Here is a 24736-nt window from a genome sequence, read left to right as displayed (position 1 = left end):
AAACCAAACGCTACATAAGTCTTCTAGAGGATTTAAACTTTACTTTGAGAACAACAGGAGTCTGAGAAAGGAGTTAGGCAGCTGAGTCACAGAATCAGATTTGAGCTTTTGAAATATCACTTGACTGCCCTGTGGAGAAAGGGCTGGAATGCCTGATAGGAAAGAGGCTCTGGCAGTACTCCAAACAAGAGCTGATGATGGTCTGAGTTTGCATAATGTCGACAGAGATAGAGAGGAGATATATTCACTTGCTAGCTTCATTAGGACTTGCTAATTGGTTGATTGTAGAGATGGTGGTGAGAAGGAAGAGACGTTGAGGGTGAATCAGGCTTCTGGGGCAGTAGTCATCTGAATGGAGGCACGTATCATTCCTTGAGATAGTGAACTTAGGAGGAAAAGGAATAAGGTTCAAGGGTGGGGAAATTTAATTCTAGATATGTTACATTTGAACACCCAACTTAAGATAAGCTGCGGGTGGTTGACTATGTGGGTCTAGACTTCAGGAGACAGATCTGGGCTAGAAATCAGCATATGGGTGTAAATGGAATTCACAAAAGAAGATGAAATAATATAAGGAGAGTGTGGAATGAGGAAAGAAAATGAGCCAACCTTCCCCAAAACGGTAGCTAATTTCTGATTATCTCTGTCACATAGGTGATACATCAGTGAGCATGGCACTATGCTTATACATAATGGCATCTCTCTTCTTGTTGAAAAACTCCAATGCACTAAGTCTGATTTTCCCTGTATGAAGCACATGAGGGAGACTGAGCTGGAAAATCCATGCCATGGCTGGGGTGTGTCTTGTCCACTCCCAAGCAGGCAAAATAATCACTCAAAATCGAAGTGCCTTCATTATAAATATTTTCTAATTGTACACAATCAAAAAAAGTGGTGAGGTGGATCCTAATGGTAGCTGGAGAATAGAGGATGGGATATCATATCTAAAGTGGTGTGCTTCAACTTCAAAGTTGAGTCCTTTCCCGCCCAGTGTTCACATGGGTAATTTGCTACAGAGGAAAAATCAACCCGAATGAGTTGGAGTTAAAGTCTCAATTCTCCAAGCGATCTCCACTCCTCAAGAATGAACATTTTAAACAGCCCCAAGGGCTCTTTTGGCAGACAGCGTGCAAGAAACAGTTGTGCAAGAAACAGTTTAAAATAAGCTTTCAGTTTTTGCCACAATTAGTTCCCTTCTCTGGGTGCTTTTCCTCACCCAGAGGAGGAAGATGTTTCCAGATGATCTCTGAAGTCTCCGCTATTTCCTGCGGCCCCAGTCACCGGCTCGAGTTAAGTGAAGGCACAGACTTCACTGCGAGGTTCTGTACACCAGAATCCACCCCTGACGGGGGAGCAGGCAAGCAGGACTTCTAGCCTGGTAGCACAATCAGGATTTGTCATCACTCAAAGCACAGGTGGACCATGGTGCATATATTAATGTTTCCTCCAAGGTCCTTGTTTTCATTTGCCTTTGAAATATTACTATGACTATTTTTATTACTTTTACCTATTGCATGCAGTCTGTGCTTGCCACCGCGGTTCCTTAGAAGGTCATTTCCCATCATCTCCCCCCCAAGTCTATCCAGTGCACTAACGCTAGCTATTTGTAACTCAATACACCATTTCCAATACCATGACTTTTACATTTTATTATTCTTTTTACCTTTGGAGCTGACATACGGGAAAAACCCGACCAGGGTTAATGTTAAATAAAAAAAAAACAACAACCTGCATTTTCATTTAAACCATTGTTTCATCTGATTGGTAGGATAATTAATACTTGCTTTAAAATCTGGAATGAAAGATTTCCTAATAACTTTACTCCCCTGAAGTGCCCCAAAATACCTCAACACCGAGACCTGGCCTAATTTTTTGCTCACTTGTTAGCTCACTCCCTTTTTCTCTTCAAGCCCATTTGATGTATGTTTCCCAGGACGTCGCGGAGACTTCTGGCCCGGGAGGCTGGAAAATGTAACTCCGACTTTCCTGCAATCTCGGTCGCACTTTCTCCCGCGCGCCGGCCCAGGGCGGGAGCCGTGTTGCTGTCACGTGGCCGCGGGCGACGGGCCCGGCCGGCCAATGGGCGCGCGCGGCCCCCCGCACGGCCCGCCCCTCGCCCCCGCCGCGCCGCGACTCGGCGCTCCGCCGCGAGGAGGAGGCCAAAAAGTTTCTGCGAGGGAGTCGGTGTTTGCGCGCGCGGACGCCGCTCCTGCTGCCGCGCCGCCGCGGCCGGCCGTTCTTTCCGGGTTCCCTCTCGCTGCCCCGGGGCATGAAAGGGCTTTGCGGCCGGGACTGAAAGACCGGGGTTTACCTGCGGGCGCGAGAGGAGGGTGCGCACACGCGGCCCGGAGCGCGGGCGTCCGCCCGCCCCCGCCTGGAAGTTGGTGCCGGGCCCCCGAGTGCGCGCCCGCTGCGGAGCCCCGGGCAGAGCGAGAGGCCGCCGGCCCGCGATGGACGCGCCGAGGCTCCGCGCGCTCGCGGCGGCGCTGGGGCTGCTGCTGTGCGCGGTGCGGGGGCGCGCCGGCCCGGCCGAGGGCGACGGCCCTTCGGGGGTCGCCGCCGAGCACCCGTGCCCAGCTCCCTGCCGCTGCCTCGGGGACCTCCTGGACTGCAGTCGCCAGCGGCTGGCACGCCTGCCTGAGCCGCTCCCGCCCTGGGTCGCCCGGCTGTAAGTATTCTTCCTCAGGGCGGAGCGGGGAGCCGCTCGAGTTCGGGACCGCCGGCGTGGTGTCAGGATGCTCGGCACCTCCTGTTGGCCCGGGCCTGGAGCGGCTCAGTCTCCAGGAGCCGGGCCTCAGTCTCCCTCCACCGGCCAGTGCCCTGCGGGCGGTGCAGGTGGGCCCTGGGCGCGCCCCGCCGGCCGAGGGGACCGAGCCACTGACAACCCCGGGGGCAGAGCCAGCGTCCTGTGCGCGGAGCTCGCCCAGGGGGCTCAGATGCGCGCCCTGCCAGGCCTGGGCAGGAGCGGCAACAACCTGCGGCCAACTGGAGTTCGCAGTTCTCAACTTGAGAGTATGATCCCGTGGCTCGGTAGCTTCTAACTGGTTCAAGCCCCTTTCCCGTTCCCTTCTAGTAATCGAACGCGCTCCTTTCGTTTGGGAAGCCCCCTTAATAGAGTTCGATCACTGTCCACGCTGTGATAGACATCCTTTTGTTCCTTAACTTGGGCTTAATTTTGCGTTAATAAATTCCATAAATCCCTTTTTTCCCTACCAAATTATAGCACATCCTCGTTCGGGAAAGAAGTTGGCAAGACTGAACACTAGGTATAGAAGGGAAGGAGCTAGAGGGTTGTTTGTTTGTTTGTTTGTTTGTTTTTTCAGAACCCAGGGCGTGATTTCTGTGGCGTCTCAGCACGCCAGAAGGTTTAGGAGGGAGCGCTGGGTGCTATTATGCAAGTTTTGGGATGCTAGCTGTGAAGTCTGAGAACCTGAAATCACTGCCAACTGCGTGGACGAACAGGGAAGAAAATGTAGTTTAGTTGGAAAGGCTGATTCTTTCCAAATGTCATCTCCTTATTCTCTCCCAGCCCTAGTTTTACTAAAATTGCAAGATTTCTGCTAAATGTGAACAGTCAAAACTTTTTTTTTTTAATGGCTATGCTGTTTAAAAGAAACAAAAGTGCAGTCCATCCTTAATCCTTAGATGTGGGCCTAGCAAAATTGCAATGGAAATTCTAAACTCTAAAAACAACTCTAGTCGGCTCTCCTTACTACCAAAAAACAGTTTTGGAAAGTTTGATCAGGTGGTTTAAGAAAACTGTTTTTAAATCACTGTGCTAATCAGTGTCTCTATTTGTGAATTGTAGAATTGTTGACCATCAAAACAGCATATTCTTTGTGTTAATATATCTTAGTTTAATAAAAGATACAGGGAGTTTCAAATTGATGTGTAATCTCTTATCACAGGATGTCTTATTTAGTAGTTTTTATTACAGTTGAAGAGGAGATAAGGGCTTTAACCTAAAGCAGGAAGACTTTCAATTAGTTGTGGCTAATTCTGTTCAATTGCTGCTTGTGGAGGTCATGCTGCCTTATTCATGAAACATGAATGGCTCTATTGACAATTTATGGAACTGAACGTTTCAATGACTGGAGGTGAACACTTACGAATAATAGAAGGATGCAGAAAAGAAAATATAGTGCTTCCTGGGGTGTGTTTAGAAATGCTTAGCTCCTTCACCAAGTCTAACTTATATTCAGTAGTTTCTCAATGTTAAGTGGACTGTTGGATCAGGCCAGTGTGGAATATATTTTTTGTGTGTGAATGTCATTTTTAAAAAATTGAGTGTCTTCAAAAAAAAAAAAAAAACACACAACTCTATTGCTCTTGATAAGAAGTTGCATTAAACCAAAAGGGGTTTGATACCTATTTAAACATTGTCTTAAAAGTAGCTGACCTAATTAGGATTTTGTTTTGCAGATAATTTGGTGGCACACTAAAAACAAATTACAGTTTATTTGGTTAGCACAATCTTTAATGACATTTCCGCCAGCAGTAAATTGTCTCGGTACAAGTCCACATTCCTTAAATGGATGTGAAAATAAGTTCCACTTGTACAGATAAGCACTAGGTCTGTTGGCAGAAGCCCTGCTGTGATCGCTCGTTGGACAGCTCTGTCATTCTTGTACTTGTGTGACTTTTAACCAACTTTGTAGTTGTCACCAAGCCATGTGGTCCGAATTCTTTATTGTAAATGTTTCTTTCGTTTGTGCCTAACGCTCCAGAGGTCTCCTCTCCCCACCTTTGAAAGGAGCAGAAGAGTTATGTGGAATTGAGCTTTCACCTCTCTGTTACTTGATGTTTGGAAGAGGAGGCGTAAGATAAACTGCTTCTTAAATTTTACATAGTTAGGAAAAGCTTTTACGTAGACTGTTCCCAGTGTTCAGAAATAAGTAGAAAAATGCATATTGTTCTTCCCCATATCTTAACTTTTCCTCAGGTACTTACGAAAGTACAAGTGTGCCTTAGGACTAGTTTATGAGAGCACTCTGCAGAAAAAGTTTAGTGTCTCAGCATGTTAAGAAATTATTGAATGTACGTGTGTATGTATGTTTTCCCTTTTATTCAGTTGTAGTTTACAGTCATAGGAATCCTGTAATATGAAAATTTGAATCATTTGAGCTGTAAAATAATCATATTGCAGTTAGTTCTCTTTTCAAAAAGAAACTTTTAATACTTTTAAGGAAGGTGGCTCTTAAAACACTATTCGAAGTGTATATGCCTTTAAAGGCAGGCTTGAGTTTGCATCTAGTGTTTGTGCTCACAAGGAGTTCTGAACCCAAAGAGAAGGGCTAGTTAGAATATGTTTACTTAGCCAGCCAAAAGAGGGAAAAGTTGCTCTATTGTCAGTAAGAGCTTCAAGTGCTATGAAGATCTCACTGGAATTTCAGCATTATTTGTCTTATCACGTAGAAGGGTTTGAGTTAGCTGGGCTCAGGCAAAAACAATCCGAAAGGTACTTTCTGCTGGTGTGGCTTCTTTAGTGTCTGCCTGTTGCAAATCCTCTGGTCTGCACCAGAATTGGGGCTGGGGTTGGGGGTAATAGCCCTTATGGTTTTCACAGCTGTTTTTCTATATTTTCCAGACTACAACTTGAACATAGCAGGCTGATTTATGAGTCACTTTGGATCAGTGTCTTAAAACAGCTACAGCCTGGCTTTTTGTTTTTCAGCTTTCCAGATTTTTGCTGAATTAGCAGCTCTGCAGGCCCCAGTGGGTTTGATTAAGAAGCTGTGCTGGATTTGCATTTTAAAATTTGACTTGGAAGTCAGATTTCCCAACGCTAAAAGGAAGAAAATGAAAGCTGGAACCAAACACTGTAAATTAATTATTTTCCTATATTTATTCGCTTGCTAATATGCAGAAAGAGAGATGTCTCTCTACCATGTAGAGTTTGGTTTTCAAGTGTTTGGCCAGCTTAGTTTCGGGTAAATAGTTAACACCTCCCTGCCTCGCCACCTTTCCCATTTATTAACCTCAGTACAGAAAGTTTTTTAAGAAGGTTTCCTGGCAAGATGTTCATTAATGGAACTCGAAAAATGAAGAATCTTACTTCCTTGTTGAATGTAATGGGGTTCAAGAAAACATCGACACTGTACAACTTGAATAGATTTTTTTTAATGGTCTCACCATAGAAACAATACAAGGAAGATTTAGGAAAATGTGACATCCTTTGACTGGAAAGTAATCATTTCTGAAACATAAACTGTATTAAATCTAAATTTAGGTGCATTAGAAGTTTCATAGCTGTAAGTATTTAGCAATAAAAGTCACTTTAGGGTGATTTTTTTTCTCCCACATGTAATATGGTTTTAATAGTACACAAAACTCAGGACTGGAAGTGTGTTACAGTAACTGAAATGTTTAAGGTTTTCAGCTCCTGCTCCTGGATCAAGAATGAGTGGTCCCCAGCGTGTGCCCCGTTCTCTGAAGGCAGTTTCTCATTTTAAAGGTCTTTTGTTGGAGATCTCATCCCGTTACTGGTTAGGAAAAAAAAGTTAAAGCACTCCATCTTTTTTTTTTCCCCTCCTCACAGGATTGCCTGAGAAATAATCCTTAAAATGAAGTGAAGGGTGGAATTTTCGGTTTTTTTCTAATTAAAGAGACAGTCACCTGTATGAGATGCAAAGGCCAGATGGGTGCCCCCTTTCCTTTGAAAACCCGACTCAGTAGGGGGTGCTGTTTTAGGCTGGTGCATGGTTCTTTAGTTAAGTGGGTCCAAATGAGACTTTGTGTCGATTCGCTACCTCCCAGGTGAAGGGCTCTTTTCCTTGGTTGCTTTTCAAACCCGGTGGGAAATCCGTGACTGTCTGTGGTGCTAAAAGCACACAGGTTTTGTCTGAATCCTAACATGAGTTGTTGGGCTCACGGTTTCCTTGATGAACTCCAGATGGACGTGAGCTGGGCTGGGAGGGAAAGTGTCTGGCTCCAGCGTGGGGAGCGTGCACAGCAGTGGTTGTAATTGCAGGATTTTTATAGTTTAAAGACTGTGCCAGGTTTTTTTCATGTTATAACTCTACCAGAACAAATCTACTCATGTCTGTTACTGTCTGGTAGGTCTCTAAGCAAACATGTTTCAAATAAAACCTTTGCAGATTTTTTTTTTTTAGGTGAAATAGAGAAATCCAGATTTCTTCTCAAAACAAAAATTCAAAGACTGAACGGGTCTCTGATTTCTAATTGTTAACTAAGGGATGTGCATTCAGTAACACTGCCCTTCTCTGAATGTGAGTTCTCTGCCTTTTTCTTTAGGGGGAAGGTAATATTTTTATGTATAACAAATGGTCCCTGCTTTTCTCCAGTCAAGTTTGGGTACCTCTGACTTTGGTCATTTAAAAATCTTCACCTGTGAACACTGAAGGAATTAATCTAGTAAGGATTGGTAAGCCTCTTCCAGTGGGAGAGCTTTAAGCCATACTGTCGGTCAGCCTGGTTTTCTATAGCTGTTCAACCACTTCATTTTCATTAGACCATTTTGAAGGCACTGATTCAGTGTATTGACCAATGCAGTCAAGTATTTGCCAGATTTTGTTTCACGCTTTGAATCTTAAATCCTGAGCTGATGTCCTCGCCTAAAATGTTGCAGACGTAGAAGTTTTGTTTTGCTTTCTTATAAATACTGATGTCCTGTGGAAATGGTTAGTATTAGATGGAGTCTCTGAGTTAGGAGCAGATTTATTTTAATGACTAAAGAAATCTGATCACAGGTTTCTGTACAGTTTTCTTAACTTTGTTAGGTGGTCGATGTGGCTTAAATTATACATTATATTGAGATACTGAGATTTGGGGAATTCAGGAAAACAGAGTTCAGGTTCCTACCCACTCAACACACATACACTCACACAGCAATACTTTAAATAATTTGGCGTCTTAACCCAGAGAAAGGAAAATCTGTGAAAAGCAAGTTCTACTTTTTTTGACTGCATTAAGGACACCAATGCTTAGTTTTATGATAATAAAAAGGTTTCTTTAGAGGTTTCAGGTTCAGCAACCTGCCTAATTAGCTACTTTTCATAAGCTATGACTTCATCCTATCGAGTTGGGAGAGAGGGGATGGGAGGGGGTGGGGAGTGCAAAGCAAAACAGCCCCTTCACAAAAGGTCTGTTCACCCTGGGCCAAAAAACATCTCCTGAAACATTTGCGGGCTTGGAGCATTTGAATCGACCAGCCTCCTAGACTAATTTTGTCCTCAGAGTTTGTATTTTGAAGTTTGCCCTCTAGATTATGGCCAGGATGGACCAGTTATTTCTTATGTTGTCACTGGTGTTGAGAGAGAGACTTCATAAATCTACCCTGTCTCACACTCCGTTGAGCGCTATTCGTGATTTTTGGAAATGACTTACAGTTTTATTTTTGTTCTCTTGTAGGGACTTAAGTCACAACAGATTGTCTTTCATCGAGGCAAGCTCCATGCGCCGCCTTCACAGCCTTCGAGAAGTGTGAGTTTAGTCATTTTCTGTTTGAGGTTTGAATAAAATACACTACCCATCACACTGTTTAATTGTAAAGAACATTTGGGTTGCAGTAAATGATTTATAACTTCTGACTTGGGAGGGGTCTTTAAATAACTTTGTAAAGTTTTCACCTTTATGTGTTACAGATTACATAACCAGCTTCTCTCTCTCTCTCTCTCTCTCTCTCTCTCTCTCTTTCTCTTTCTTTCTCTCCTCCCCCTCTTCTCTCTCCCTGCCTCCCTCTTTTTTTTTTTTTTTTTTTCTTTTTGGCATTTGTAGGAAACTGAACAACAATGAATTGGAGACCATTCCAAATCTAGGACCAGTCTCAGCCAATATTACACTTCTGTCCTTGTAAGTGAACGCCAGCAGGATTTCACATGTGTGTTTGCAGGGACCATGGGTAGTGCCTCCGTATGGGCTAGAGCACAGATCTTACAAGCAAAATATGCCGTCTTTACATCAGTTGGCTTACTTTCCAGCCTCACTCTCACTCTCCTAAATTTTAAAGTATGGTACTAAGAACGCCATACGTTTTACTGTCGTTGCTGATCTGGTCTCTAAGATCAAAGAAGCCACCTTCACCCCATGGAGTGATTATGGTAGACTAGGACCTTAATTCTGGTGTTACTCAACGGTTGGCATGGGACCTGTGGATTAGGTATTACGTGGCCCCGGTGGAAAATGATCGGAGTTGTTCTGGGATGAGAAATGGGAGTTGGTACTAAAGCATTGGGGTATCCTTTTTGAAGTGTGGCACCTGCGGTGGAAATCAAGGTTCACAAACATCACATCAAATATCAGCTTTATACAGTTAAAGTTAAATAAATGATTGAAGTTAGAAATACCATTGCATGTTTCTTGCAAATGTGAGTTTTCAAACAGTATTAAAATTGTGTGAAATTTTCTGTGTAAAAACTGGGCAGGAGACAGGTTTATATTCATGCATCAAAGATGTTTTGGAATAATTTTGACTTTCGGCCTTTAAAGGTAGCATTTAGAATGAATATGGTTTAATTTCTAACATTAAGTAGTTTACCACCTTAATCTTGAATAATTTAAAAATATATTTAAGCCACTGATGTTAAAAATGTTTTCCTCCTTTAAACAACTTACTGGAAAACCACCATTGTTTGCTGCATCTGGGAAAGGTGTTGGGAGAGTTGAAATTATACAGTAAATTTCAGGAAAGCTGTTCAATTAATTAAAGTGATCACTGCCCAATTGCTTACATCTGGTGATTTATAGAGGTTTGTTTTTACTGAGGGCCCAGGTCAGCTAAGTCACGGGTGCAGCCGCTCTGTCTGCTTTCCTCTGTTTGAATAAGAACTAAGTGACATTTGATACTGATGTGGTTTTTCCAAAGATCAGAAACAGAAAGGAATAAAAGAAAAAGCCGTTGGTATTTAACAAACACTGAGTTTAAAAAATCTCTTTTTGCTAGCATTAGTACGTGCTTTCTTTGTCTTTCCCAATTGCTTAAAATTTTAGAGTCTAAATGAAGTACTGCTTTTGTTATCTTCAACATCTTTAGCTATTCTCATTTGACCACTGGGGCCTATTTAAATCCCAGGGAATGCCACTTCCTTGCCCTGGGTTTCGGCAGATTCTGTCAGCATGGCCGAGGGTCTTGAGGGTCATTGCGTGCTTTGTGGCTGAGAGGGTCTACAGTGGAGTTTTGGAACCTGAGTGGGATGAGGATCATCTTCTCTTTGGCATGGTATGGAGTTGAAACCGTATGAACTTGTAAGGAAATTAGACAGCTCTATCAGAAGTAAATAACCTAGTGATTTTACACTGTGTTTTGCTGCAATTTGTAATTAGAAAACTGAAATGAAATCTGGGAAATTAGAAACCTTCAGTATTTGAACTCTTCTACATATTTTTGTGTCTCACTTCAGCGAGTACTGAGTGATCTTTACTGAACATGAATAATCTCACTTTCTTTCCCCTTCATTTGTTGTAGTACATCTAACCAAGGTTTGCTTTGTTCACTTTATAATGATATATTCTATTTGTTACCTAGACTACACAGATTCTGCACAAAGTAATTTGTGTGACAGGCCTGCTAATTGAATATGCAGAGTAAAAATTGTTTTCCTACCTATGAAATATCTTAAAAATTTTACTTCTCTGGCTGTTTTCTGCTGCAAATATTTTCTTCTGTAGGCTTCTTTGGGTTCTATAATACACATTGTGTCTAAAGCACTATTAATTTCTATCATCTGTTGTGTAGGGTAGACTTATTTTACTCAGAAGCACTTGAAAATAATCAGAGCTAAAAGTAAGTGCTTAAATGCATTTCTGAAATTTCAGAAAAAATTTGTTCAGCCACATAACATGGCTCAGATTAGAAATTTGCTACAGCACCACAATTAAATCCCGTATCTTTCCAAGTAGTCCCCAAGACTGTTTGACTTTTATTTAAAGAAACTTTTTTTAAACATTTTGTGGAGGAAAGCATTTTTCTGGGTAATATGCACAAGTTAAATAATTGGAAGGCATGTTAGAGAAAAGGAAACATCATTTGTAGTCTTGAACAAAGGGTTTAATGTCGGTGCCCGCACTGTTGCTGCTCTGTGTATGTGTGTGTGGGGGGGGGGGGTCCCTCGCAGCTGGAGGGGCTGGATGCAGAGAAGGCTGTACCTGGTGAGATCCTCCACTCCTCTGGCTTCAGGAGCCAGCAGCTAATAATGGGTCAAACGTCACTCCATGTCCAGCGATGAATTCGGTTTGATGATGTCAGGGAAGCATCTTGGGATGATGGTTGGGTGAGCATTGAACTTCCCCACTGAGAAAGCTCATCTCTTAGATTTTAGGGATCTTTCAAAATGTAAAAGACCTGACCAGACTTGATTTCCTTTGAATCCCACAGAACACTAGCTCAGAAGTCAACTGGTATGCTAGGGGCAAGATGTGGTTTGTGTTTTGTGTTTATTTTTCTGAATTTCCCAGCCATGCATGGCAGGATGGTATGTTTTAAGGGAAGCAATGGAATAATTTTTGGAGTGAATATATCTTGTACTAAAACTGTTGACCTGGCATAAGTGAGTTGATTTGACCAGATGTGATGGTTCTGGCTTCTTGTGATGTGGCATGAGCTGCCCAAGCATTTGAAACGTGTGACCTGAAGTAGGTCAGGTTTGTAAGTTCTGTAAGTTCCGTAACGTCACTTTTGAACAGAAGACGCCTATTGGTCATTAAATAGAGCTGCTGGGTCCTGGCCTCCACACTGATGGTTTGCACTGTATTGCCCAACATGCAGGTATTTTGCCTGGTGTCTTAGACTGGAAAGGGTTTACGTCACCGAATGTCAAAGGGGTACCTAGGTTACTGGTTAAAAGTGTTTTCCTGACCCCATCCCTAGAGATTCTGAATTACTGGTTTCAGATGGGGCCCAGGAAGACCCATGTAACACATCCACTTTGCTGATTCTGATCAGATATTACGTAAATATTTCTGAATTACTGATAGAGTCCAGTGGATCATAACCAAACAAGACTTTCCTCATTATTATTTCAAAGGTAGATCATTTCTTCCAAGTCCATCATTTTCTTCATAGCCTGTCATTTCCCCAGAGACGGCAGTATCCTTCTAGAGAGGTTGTTATAAATATTGATCACTTCTGCTGGTGGGACCCCAGTGTGGGTGTTCTACAGATGAACGGCCGTTGAAGAGCTTGAAAGCAGAGTGAGGTGATCAGTTTTACTGTTGGAAAATGTCACTCCAGCTTCAATGCGGAGGATGGCTGGGCAGCAGCAGGAGAGGGGCTGGGAGGGGCCAGACGATGACGAAGCCACCACAGTAGCCGGGAGCAGTGGTGGCCCGGTTCTCCTGCAGCGCGGCTTTGGTCTGGTCAGTACAACAGCGATTAAAAGCAAAGCTCAAGTCAGAGAGCTTGCGGCTTGTTGCTGGCTCTGCCCTTTGCTTGGGCAAGTTCTGTCTGTCTGTCTGTCTTTGCTTCCTCCTCTGTAAAATGAGGATAATCACAGTGCCCACCCCGGCAGGTTGTGTGGATTGGGAGCGAGAATACAGGTGAAGCCACCTGGCACGTGCTGAGGGCTCAGTGAACTGGAGTCACAGTCACGGGGGGGGGGGGTCATTCATTCAACGAAATTGTATTGCTGGAACGGTGCCAGGTTCTGTTTAGCGAGCTGGGGACACAGCAGTGAACAAAGCAGACCAACCGTTCTTACCATAAAGCTCCTGTCCTAGTGAGGGATGAGAGAAAGAAAAGTCAGAGAACAGACTTGGAGAGAAAAGATAACTTGGACAGAGGGATGATAGGCCGGGCAGTCGCCCTGCAGGGAGGCCAGGGAAGGCTGCTCTTTGAAGATTCACCAGATCTAACTGTGTGCCGGGTACCGAGCAGAAGAGACAGAAATCCCGCTTTCGTGGGGCTGACTTTCTCATGGATGGAGAAGGACAAAAAGAAAAACGAGATGTGGTCAGAAGGTGGTACGTGCTCAGGAGAAAAAGAGAGCAGAGAGCAGGTATCGGAGCGTGTGTGATGGAAGAGGGGGGCTTACAGGTTTAAATGGGGTTGGAGGGAGGGGGTCACTAGCCGTGTGACACTTGAACCAGGGCCTGAAGGGGTGAGCGGGAGTCAGGGGCCGTGTCCTGGGGGTGGCGGTCATCTCCTTAAGCCTCCCCCGCCCTCTCTGGGCCCATCTTGCTTTGTGTAGCCAAATGTTACATGGTCATGAAATGATTTGTTTATATTTTTCTCCACTGACTAGGATACTGACTCTTGTTTTCCCCAGCACTAAATGCAGGTATATGGCATGCAGTTGGTGCTTAATTAGTGTATGAATTGAATTAAGGAATATTTATGGAACAGCCACATGCACTTAGCATTATTCAGACAGATTATTATTATACAGATCTCCCCCTGTAGACTCAGTCTATACCAGACTAAAAACTTACAGTGGGAAAGCATACCTAGGTTTTACTTAACTTGTGTTCAGCTGTGCATGCCTGGTAAAACATAAAATAAAATAAAAAAATTACAGCCATGGCAATAATAATAATTAAAAGAAAAAAACAAAAACCGAGAACTCATTTAAGTAGCAGAAGGCTTCAGCTCACCCTTCTGGCCAGGAGCCCCGGCGCTGGAGGGTGTGTGACGGGAGTGTGCGGGGAGTCACAGCCCCCTTTCCCGTTTGCCTTTCGAAGTTCGTATGTCTCGGCCCCCCGAGGATGACTTCGGTCTCCAGAGATACAGATGTTTCCTAGCCCCTGTGCCCAGCACGCATGTAAACTACATCAGGTACTGGGCTGAAAATTCAAAACACAAAACAACAAAGCAAAACACTTAATTGACCTGTCTTAACCCTGAAGGAAAAACCGGACCTACGGGAAATCAGTGAGACAGAGAGCAGGAGGGAGCATATGTGTCTGCGTGAAAACCTTTGCAGGTGTGTTCAGGGCCCTTGGGTGTGTGAGTGACAGTGGCCCTCCCCCATCCGCGGGCTTTGGAACCTGCCGCCGCGTGAGAGGTGGGCGGCCGTCACATGGTGCGTCCTCTTGCGCCAGGGAGGCAGGGAGGGGTGAGGGCCATGCCCCGCCCCCCCCCCCCCAAGGTCTGATGCGACTGACATGCCCCGGAGAGCACTCCTGGGTAGTGGGCGATCCTGGCGATTCGTGCGGGTGAGCGGGGTTACTGTGGAATTCAGAGAAGGGGGTGACTTTGTTTTTTTCTTCTGTCTCGGAACTCCCACAAGTGCAGTGCGTGTGGTTCTACACTGGCATTTGTCACCGTCTCACCGCAGGGTGGGGCTCAGCGCCCCCGAGCCCTCCCCCCCACCCCGCCCCGCCGCGGCGCCGTCCCGAGTCTGGCACGTGGGGGCTCTCAGCGAACCCGGGGCGGAGAGAGCCACGGCCGGTGCGGCAGGGGGAGCCCTGAGCCGGGGCTGCGCCGCGCGGGGTTTGCCTCGTCTCGCTCCAGTCACCCGTCTGGCGCGGCAGAGCCCGCCCGCTCCACTTAGTTTATCTGCAGGAAGAGCGGGAGCCGTCGGCAGGTCCGTGCCGCGTGGTTCCGGGAGAGGCTTCAAGGCCAGAACGTTCGCGAAAGGGCCCTGGAGAGTGAGCTCGGCCCGGCTTCCCTTACGGTGGTAGGCGGCTTGCAGAGCGGTGCGTTCTTGAACCGGAGGTGGCCGCAGGAAGGCAGGACTGACAGACGTCATCCTGGCAGCCGCGGAGGAGGGAGGGAGAAAACCTGGCATCTGGGGTGAGTTATCAGCAAAGCTTTTGCTCTCTTCAGATAGTTCCAAAAAAATGTTAGTTAAATGAACAGCATTTCCAGCCCCGGAGCTGACATTCTATAAGCTGGATTTTGAGCTATTTAAAGTCGCCCCAAAATGCCACTTACAACATACCAAATGCTGGAGAACAGAGGAAAATAGCGGTTGTCTTTTTGAGGGGCCTTGAATAAGTAATAGGTCTATGGACCATGAGGAGATACTCTGAGGGGTGGTGCCCTGGGTGGCAGCAGCAGAGGGGAGCTGTCATTCAGTGCGCAGAGTGTGAGGGGGAGTGAGGGAAGGGGATTTGGGTCCAAATTGGGATCAGCACAGGCGTTTGACAGGTTTGGGGGAGTAATTGGCTTTTTTGTAAGCAGGGGAATGAAATGACTGCATTTGAATTAAGCACAGAATCTGCTTCTCTCCTTTCTTCCAAGCAGTCATTGAACAGTGCTTGTTTTCAAAACCAAGTTCTGTAGAGACAACTAGATAATATGACTTCAATAGTTAACAGTTATGACTCGCCAAATACTGTTCTCCATCCACCTTTGCACCGGCTGTGTTCCCTCACCCCTGCTGCATGTTAAAGCCCCGCCTCTTTCCCTCAAAAGGAAATCGGCCGTGGGGTGGGAGTCCTGTGGGCACTGGCTTCTGTGTGATGGAAAGGGTAGAGCTGAACTCGTGATTAGAAATCAGATCAAATCTATTATCTATATTGCTGAACCCAGCACCTTACCAAGTGGGAACTCCATCCATAAGTGTGCATTTCTCATTACAGTCTGAAAATAGGACTAATGAAAAAATCAGTTTGGAAGACTTAAGAGACTTGCCTGATTGTATGGCACAGAGTTTATTTAAGTAATTCATCAAATTCAGCTTATAACTTTTAAATCAAAATTGATATTTTAGTAGCTCACAGCTCAGAAGGAAAGCTACATGTACAGAAAGCGAGCATTTTTATCCAGTTTCAAGTAATGATGTAGCTAAGATGATTTTGTAACCATGAGGTAAAGCACAAAGGTAGAAACGTTTGTTTTTCAAGCCAAAGCCCATATAAGTCAGTATTTGAAAAGAGGTCACCAATTTGTCATATAAATTAGGGAAGTTGAGAAGCTTCAGCCAAAATTACAACTTAAGTTTCTACCCAATCAGGGAGCTTTGTTCTAATTAAGTGGACACAAACCATATCCCATCTTTACCCACGTGGGGGAGTAGATGAACCTGTGGAATTTGACCACCTTAACTGAGAAATTCATCCCCAAATGGTGCTCTACCGATGAGGATAAATGGACTAGTGTCTCTGTATGTGAAGGACGTTGTGTTAGAGGGCCGCCACCTTCACGAGTACAGACAGGCCGGACGATACCGTGTTTCATGGCCACAAGCTCGTGAAGCCCGAGTCTTACAAAACACACACATAAATCTCTTAATAGGATACGTGTAATCTTTTATTGGAATTTAAAATGTTTATATGTGATTTGCACATAGGGGAGCTTACGGTACACAGAGCTGTGTGCGTAATACTCTCTACGTTGATCTTCACACTTACTCATAAACCGGCCTCCAACATACACATTTGCTAGGTTTTTGAATTCTCATTTTACAGTGGCTGTATTCGAAACATGAATTTGTGATCGTGTCATGGCCCTTTAAACCCTTCAGGAACTTCCCATTGCTCTTTAGAGCAAAAACCCTGCTCAAGACAGGCAGTGCTCTGCGCGACCTGAATCCTCTTGTCCCGTCGGGCTTCTCCGCATCCTCACTTCCAGGGAGGAGCCAGCTCGTTCCTGCTCAGTCCCTTTGCCTGGAACACCCACCCTCCCCCCGCTTTCGCTAAGTCGCAGTTAGGTCTCCCCTTGCACATTTTCACACCCCCTTCACTTGCTGTGTCCACGTTATTGTCCTATGCACAGTCCCGTTTTCAGGTGTATGGCTGTGACTTTTTTAATGTCCATTTCCCCCACCAGAATGAAATGTTACAAAAGCTGAGATCATGTCTGTGTTCATCCCCGCTGTAATCCCAGCACGTGGGCTCAGTGCCTGGCATGTGGTGGCGCTCAGTCCATGTTTGCTGAATGAATGATCAAATCATTAGCCTAGTCCAAGTTAAGACATAGTTAATTGCAGAAGAAACCAGTCAGTTAAGCTTTCTGTTCCTCTGCCTCCACAGACACTTAAAACTGTTGACATTAATAAAAACTTTGTTCTAATGTGACAGCATTCTTAGAATTGACTTGATGATCCATTGGACACTTTTCTTTAATGGTGATTCTTGGAGCCCATAAAACTGACCTCCAGACCCTTAAATCTGACCTTCCGGTATAGCTGGTCCCAAGAATCCCTGTATTACCTGTGTTTGTCCTGAACCTGCACTGTTTTCTCACTCTTTCCCTCAATTTCACGTTAGCCATTTCGGTTGCTGCTCTGAAGTGTCAGATACAACTTCTGCCAGGACTTCTCTGTGCTGAGCGAGGCCTGTGCTGCCAGGACAGACAAAACAGCAGGTTACAGGCAGCTGCTCTGCATGACTGGGGAGACAGGATTCAACATGTGTCCCTGTCCTGGCCTGGTTACTTCTCTTCCTTGTCTTCTCTGTTTTACCCTCTCTGCTGTCTTCCACAGAGGTTCAGGGCTCTCCTTGTTGGTTAGAGACCCTAACAATGTAGTAGGGCTCTACCTGGTACCACCCCTTCCTTCTCTGGCTGAAAGTTGCTTAAGTGCTAAATTCAAAACATGAAAGCAAAGGTAATTATAAATATTAGCACCTCCTTCCTGGCACTTAAAATCCCCTGCCTGGCTATCTCCCTCCCCCTGCGGAAAGCGTTAGCAGGTAGACAGAGTGTTCTGCAGACCGAGGTTGAAGGCAGCATGAAAGATTAAGGTAATGTTCCTGCTGCAAGTCCCATACAGCACAGGATAAACATGGCACACGTTCTTGGGCTGTCAGTTTTCCTCCACACAAGCAATTTTAAATGTTTTTGTAACAAAACAAATGTACAGAGTTAGAATCAAAATGAGCATCATTTTTTAGAAAAAAAAAAAAGGTGCTTTTGTACTTCATTGCCGACAGCCATGTCATCCTGCACAAGGTACAGGCCTAGGAATAAGGGGCAATACTCTTTAAAGATGAGTAGGTGTTGGCAGAATCAGGACACTACCCAGTTAACTGTGCAGATCGCTCTTTTCTCATGTTCTCCGCCCCCTGTCTGTCTTGCTTTTACTTCTCCACCACCATCCCCATATAAGTATCAAGAAAAAGGTGTAAGGGGAGTGAGAAACAGTCTGCTTGTATCATGTAACCGGTCAGAACCCACGTTTGGTTAGCTTTGAGGGTCTGCATGCAATCCTAGTCACTTTGAATTGGAAGAGGCCCTTCTCCTGTGGAGAGAGCTCTGGTGGAGAGGTTGTCCGTCCTCCCCTTGAGCGCCCCCAGCGACAGACGCTCACCCCGGGGCGAGGAGCCATCCCTGCGGAGTAGTTCTAATTGCTGGGACTCTCTATTTATGGAGCTGAGCTCTGCTTTTCTGCAGCTTCCACCTGTTGTCCTGGCTCTGAGTGCAGAGGAGAACAACTTCAGTCTGTTTCCTGCAGCATAATACTCCCAAGTCTTAGCACGTGAGGTTTTCTGAATGCTTTCTCTTCTCCTGGCTCACGTTCCAAAGCCCTTTTTCTGTATGACATGGAGTCTAGACCAGCGCTGTCCAGGAGCCCTTTCTGTGGTAATGGAAATGTTCTGTATCTGTGCCGTTCGCCGTGTAGACACTAGACACGGCGGTACTGAGCATGTGAAGTGCAGCTAGTGTGACTGAGAAATTGAATTTTTTTAAACCCTTTTTTATTGAGTTATAGTCAGTTTACAATGTTGTGTCAGTTTCCAGTGTAGAGCACAATTTTTCAGTCTTACATGAACATACATACATTCATTGTCGCATTCTTTTTCACTGAGACCTACCACAAGATCTTGTATATATTTCCCTGTGCTATGCAGTATAATCTTGTTTATCTATTCTATATATGCCTGTCAGTAAGGAGTTGAATTTTGAATTTAATTTACTGTGAATTTAATGAGCCACGTGTGGCCAATGGCTACGGTACCGGCCAGTGCAGGTCTAGACTCTGAAAGTCCTCCCCTCACACATGCCGTCTGGCGTGACACTGTAGGACAGTGCCCAGAGCAAGGTATCTGGGATGTGGCCTAATGCAGAGTGTGGTGGGACCATGTGTCTTGACCAGAATACGGAATGTGGATGAAGCAGAAGATTATACTAGCTTTTAAAGGACTGTGTTGTGTTCTTGGCGCATATGGAGTTGTGGTCAGCTGAGCTCCGATGTCTGCTGTCATTCTCATAAGAATTGCTTCCCAGTAGGCCTTTTAAGATGATTGATTAAAAATTCAAAACACCGCCTTTCCCCAGCTGAATTTCTTTAGTCGCTTCTAGAACATGCTGTTAGTATGTTGAGAGGTTTGGGATCATGATTTGTCTAATAGATGGATTACACGTGTAGCTCTGTGGTATTTATACACGACCATATTTGTACAAACATTGACAGCACAGGGCCACAGACAGACCTAGTATCAGCCACCTCGCAGCTGAAGGTCAGTGCCAGTCTGTGAATAGAAGGCCAGGGGTGCAGACTCACCTGCCCCAGTGGTCATCACCACCACACGTTCACAAGGGCACGTTCCATACTTGGTGAAGTCAAGCCACTCTGTGTCTGTGATGTTCCTAGTCCGTTGATCTGGAACCAATATCAGAAAAATAAAATGACATTAATTTAGCCTGATATGTTCATAAGAATTAATCCTCTGTATGGTAATGGTTTATTAATTTGAAGTTCAGAATAATGATGCCGTATTTTCTGGTTCATACTATCACCTTAAGGTAAAATTCTTTATATAGGCTGATTTTTTGTTAAAATGTCTAAGTTGAATGATGTTTCAGTAAAAAAAAAATTATAGTAAGTTTTATGAGGGTAGGTTTTATTTTGGTTCTTAGAGAAAAACTGATTTTATTCGCTGATGAGATTGCCATTGAAAGCACAGAGAACTGTATTCAGTATTTTGTAGTAACCTATAATGGAAAAGAATATAAAAATGAATCTATGTATGTATGACTCAAGCATGCATACACCAGAAATTGACACATTGTAGCTGGCTATATTTCAATAAATTAAAAAAATAATAATAAAGTAGATTCCTTTTGAAAATGTCCTGTTAAGCCTGGTGGACGGAACACATTTGCTTCACTCTGCGTTGTCCTAAACCCCCTTAAGATGAACATATAGGACTAAGGTACACACAGACTGGAGCAAAGAGAGAACAAGAGAGGAGACAGTCCAAATGAGAGAGGCCATAAAAATTTTGCAAGCAAGTGCACAAGTTGTAACTGACTTAAAAGAGAGAAAGTGGGGTGGATCTCCAAAGAAACAGACACTTTCTTTTTGCTGCAGAACCTTAGAATGCTTCAGAAATTCAAAGTCAGTAAAGGGGGGGGGGTACAGAGAAGACTGAAAATGGGGGATTGTTGAAAACTCTTACGAGAAGCAGTCAGACCCCAGGTTCCTCCTCTGAAACTCACAGACCAGTGCCTGCCCCTCCCGTGATGGAGGCAGAAACCTGGAAGTTTACTCTCCTGAGGGTTGAAGCAGAAAGTCTTGGAATTTGGGACACAGGCCCAGCTGGGCAGGGGGTGGAGGTTGAGGGCAGCAGCTCCTGCAAGCAGGGAAGCAAAGTCAGACCTGAATACTGAGGGTGACAGTCTTCCCTCAGCTTACATTCCTGTTCGCCTTCCCAGACACTCGCAGTCATGCTCATCCCACCAGACTGGAGGTTGGAGGGTTTGAGTGATAAGACAGACACGTGTAGATCCCATTGTGAGATGGGTCCCCTGCTCAGCCACCTGTCGTGAGGCCCACCAGACAACAAGTTGTTACCTCACAGCCCTCAGCAAGCTTCCCAGGGCTGCTTTTTAATAGGTAGATAGCCAGTGATCACTGACTCTCGAAAGAGTTTCTGAGAATGAAGTCAGGGTCTGAAATCCATAGGAAAAGGGAACCAGAGAGAATGGAAGGAGAAGGGAACTTCAAAACAACCTAATCTCTCTGGAAAGGAGAGAGAGTATGTTATACTCACAAAATAAAAAATGCACGGTACTAAAAGGAATATTCAGAAAATGGGGAGGAACCCACTGAAGTTAAAAATATAGTAACAGACACTTTAACAAGGTAATAGAAGTGTTGGAATAAAGTTGAGAAACTCTCAGAAAAACCAAAAGACAAAGAGATGGAAAACAGGAGAGGAAAAGATGAGAAGATAGGAGGACCAACTAGGAAATCTATCTAACTGGAATTCCACAAAGAGACATCCATGGAAATAGACAAGGGGAAATTATCAAAGGGACAAAAAAATTGCCCAGAGCCAAGAAACATGCGTTTCTAGGTTGAAAGACCCCACTGAGTGCCAGCAAGTGAAAAAAAGAAAAAAGACTTGCACTAAGGGACGTTACTGTGCAACTTTAGGATATCGTGGTTAAAGAGAAGCTCAGAGAGGAGGAAAACTAAAACAGAAAACAGGTCACCTGTACGGATCGACAGTGGTTCTCCAGGCATGAGCCTCAGAGCATCAGCATCACCTGGGAACTCAGCAGAGATGCAGATTCTCAGCTCCCACCCAGACCTACAGAAACAGGAACCATGAGGGTGGGGTTCCGCAGGCTGTGCTCCAAGACACCCCTGCCCCTCGCCCCCCAGGTCTGATGCCTGCTGGAATTTGGGAAACACAGACTGAGGCACTGGCTCCTCAAACTCACAGCCATGAGTCCTGTGATGGAGAAGAACGATGTCTGCAGAACCCTGAGGAACCTGATTTCTCGTCTCAACTCTATACACCCGAATTGTCAACCCTAGAAAGACGTATCCAAGCGTGAAAAAAAAAAAAAAAAAAAGCGCCTCTACACATGGTTTCTTCAAAAGCTAATGGAGGACATGCCCCAGGAAAGTGAGGGAGCAAACCAAGGAAGACTGGGCTGCCAGGCAGTGGGACTTGAGCGGAAGAGAGAGGTGAAGCCCGCGAAAGTGAGGCCACACTCTGTACGAGGCTGCAGTTTTATGTGACAAGTACTTGCAAATCTGGTCATTCGCCATGTTTGTCATCCAAATCCACAGCTCCTCAGAGCCGGAAGAGGTCATTTCATTCCATTTCCTCCCATTGAAGGGTGAGAAGATGAAGTATAGTAGATCGAGGCACGCTGCCAGGAGCAGAAGCAGACCCTCCTGGCTGGGGAGCTGTGGTGTGACCTGCTGCCTCTCTGAGGGCCTCCTTTGGCGGGTCGGCTGACGGAGGGACTCCCAGCTTTGCTTTTTCTGCCGTGGTCATCCCGCTTTCTGGTGTACATGCGCCTCTCGGACCACCGCTCAGGGAAGTCCCTCTAGGCCAGTCTAGAGCTTGATCTAGAGTTTTTTAAGACTAATCGAGACTGGTCGCTTCAGGGTCTTGAAACCCTTTATGTAATCCTGACTTCTGGGGAACCAGAGATGAATGAGAGATTCTCTTCACTCATAAGTGAATCACAAGCTAGTGGGGAGACTCAGACCCACAGCCTCAGCATTAACAGTTTATATTGGGGCATTGAAAAAGGTGGTTTTGTATGTGGCATAAATGGGGTTTTTACCTGTATTTCTGTCTTCATTTTCACACGTGTGATAATTGGCACATATTTAGGGCCCTGATTATTGGAGGATCTCCATATTAAAACATTGTGGGCATCTTTATTGTGTTCACAATCCAAAACATAATTATATTTTATGATGACCCTGGCTCTTAGCACAAAGAACTGATTCTCTCCTCGCAGTGGCTCATTTGCTGCTGAGTGTCGCTGATTCTTAATCAAGAGTCTTTCTCCTTGCTGAAGTTCCTCAGCTGGCTTTATTCTTTCATGCTGCAGTACCGGCGGGCCAGTCTAAACATGTGGTCTTTTAATGAAACTTCTTAATTATCTTTTTAGAAAAAAAGACGCGCGGAGACAGTTTATTTTTATCTGTATGGGAGAGGTTCTTGGCTTGCCAAGTCTCTCTGTTAAAAGAAGCCTAGTATTATGGGGTGTTATTCCCGCCAAGGTAGTTTTCAAGGAAGCTTTTTTTGGGGTGTAGGGAGAGGGGTTATTGTTGGAAATATAAGTGATCCTTAATGTGTTTGCAAAATGTAGTGTTTTCTTTAACAACTTGTAACACCTTTATAAATGGTGTTAAACTGGTTGCTGGCAAGTTACATATAGAAATCACTATTTCCTTGGGGCCAGGCTGGCTGTCCCGGTCAGTACAGCTAATGTGCTTGCTCTGTGGCCATATGGAATGACCACAGATTCAGCAGTTTGTTGGCTGCAGTAACTGAATCGGACTTAAGGGATGTGGTTAGAGTAAGGCATTCCAAGAAAGGAGGGCATTGCAACATGTTAAAAAAAAAAAAAGGTTTCAAATTGAATTTCTTTGCACATACCCTCTCTCAAAGGAAAACACCACATTCCTGTACCCTCTCTGAACAGCCACGCTTGTGTGTCTCCACACATTGAGCTGCAAAGCCTTAAGCTGCCTTTATGTTGTGTAATAGGTAAGAGACAGTAGAAACTATTGACAAATATTTCTTATTCACCAAGAAGCTACAGTTTAATTGGTTCAGGAATTCCAGTGTGAAAAAACCTGATATTCTGGTTCCTCACAAAGAATATTCCACTCTGGAAATAAACTGACACTGTTTATACCCACTTAGGAGGTCATGAAGTTCTTCGGTGACTCTCACGCTTTCTAGAGATCACAGTGAGTCCAAAACAACCAGTCATCATCATCCCGAGCAGTCATGTCAATAACCTCGCAAGTTCTAGTTTACTGTTATTAATTTAGCCTGGGTTCACATCCATTGCAGGTGTTCAGAGTATCAGAACAAACGAACACGTTCCTTATATATGAAAATAACACAGATGTGCATTTTCCCAGTAATGACAGACATGAAAATGCCAGCACTGGGCTCTTCTGGCCAGTAGCATCTCACATCTGAGCAAGGAGGGACTCTAGTCTGCTTGAGAAGAGGACCCCACGCTTTAGAAGGCCTCTCAGATAAGCAGCATAAGACACTGCGGTAATGGGTGGAGTGGATAGGAACGCCAGTCGTGCTGGACCGGGTTCCAGTGTCCAGAGGCTGCAGGGCTGGAAACCTGAGCCTTACGTCAGGGGAAGAGGAGAGCATGGTCTGTGCCCCCGGAAACCAGGGGAGGAATGGCGCTTCGCCCCGAGGGGGTAGCTAGGCAGACCGTCACCGTTACCCCAGCACACCATCATCCATCCCCCGCCCCTCCCCTTCCTGTCCCCCACCCTTCTCCTGCCCCACTGCTCCTAAAATGCACGTGTGGGACCGTCGCCCCACCATTTGAAACCCTGTCCTCCTCCCTCTGCTTGACCAAGTGTCGGCTGTGGTTTACAGGAGCGCACGTGACCTGCTCTCCTCTCCTGCCAGCACCTTGCTCTTGCGCTTGGCCTTTCTCTGGCTCCACTGGTGAGCTCTGCTCCCCCCACCGGGGCGTTCTTCCCTGTCCTCACAGGGAGGAAGCCTTGCCTCGCTCTCACTGGCTTCTGCTCGGACCCTGGCCGCCCCCGCTGGGGAGGCTGTGCCGACGCCCACGCCCCTCCGGCTGGCCGCCTTTCAGGAGGCCGTCCTCTCTCCTCTTCTGTCCCTCTGGTGGCTGCTCCCGCCTGCCGCCTGTCTCCCCACCAGAATCTCAGTTCTGCGAGGTCAGGGACCATACCTGTCTCGTTTGCTGTCCCGTCCTCAGCACTGCCCGAGCAAATACCACCAGACAAAAATGGTACATCGGGCTTGCTTCTGCTTCCAGGTACTTGGCAGAGTGGGCTGAAGGGTGAAATTAGCGACTGAGGGAAGCCATTATTCTTGGGCTGAAGTACCTGGGCCTCCTGCTCTTCCTGTGGCCTCTGAGAGGCCTGAGGGAACCACGTGCATTCCAGTGACCAGGCTCCCGAGCCTGCATTCA

General features: G+C 45.4%; 1 protein-coding gene across 1 annotated transcript in view; it reads left to right on the top strand.

Moving 5' to 3' along the window:
• The first annotated feature begins 2150 nt into the window (after window positions 1-2150).
• Window positions 2151-24736, top strand: part of LRIG3 (leucine rich repeats and immunoglobulin like domains 3) — a 45176-nt gene continuing 22590 nt past the window's right edge. Inside the window, exons 1-3 of the mRNA XM_032493251.1 lie at window positions 2151-2668; window positions 8371-8442; window positions 8737-8811. Coding sequence (XP_032349142.1) covers window positions 2451-2668; window positions 8371-8442; window positions 8737-8811 — 365 coding nt within the window. The 5' untranslated portion in view covers window positions 2151-2450. The remainder of the gene's footprint in view (window positions 2669-8370; window positions 8443-8736; window positions 8812-24736) is intronic.

Source organism: Camelus ferus, chromosome 12 (genome assembly GCF_009834535.1).
Source record: "Camelus ferus isolate YT-003-E chromosome 12, BCGSAC_Cfer_1.0, whole genome shotgun sequence".
In the NCBI taxonomy this organism is placed as follows: Eukaryota; Metazoa; Chordata; class Mammalia; order Artiodactyla; family Camelidae; genus Camelus; species Camelus ferus.
Note: the sequence above shows the minus strand (reverse complement) of the source record. Positions and strands in the feature narration are given on the sequence as shown.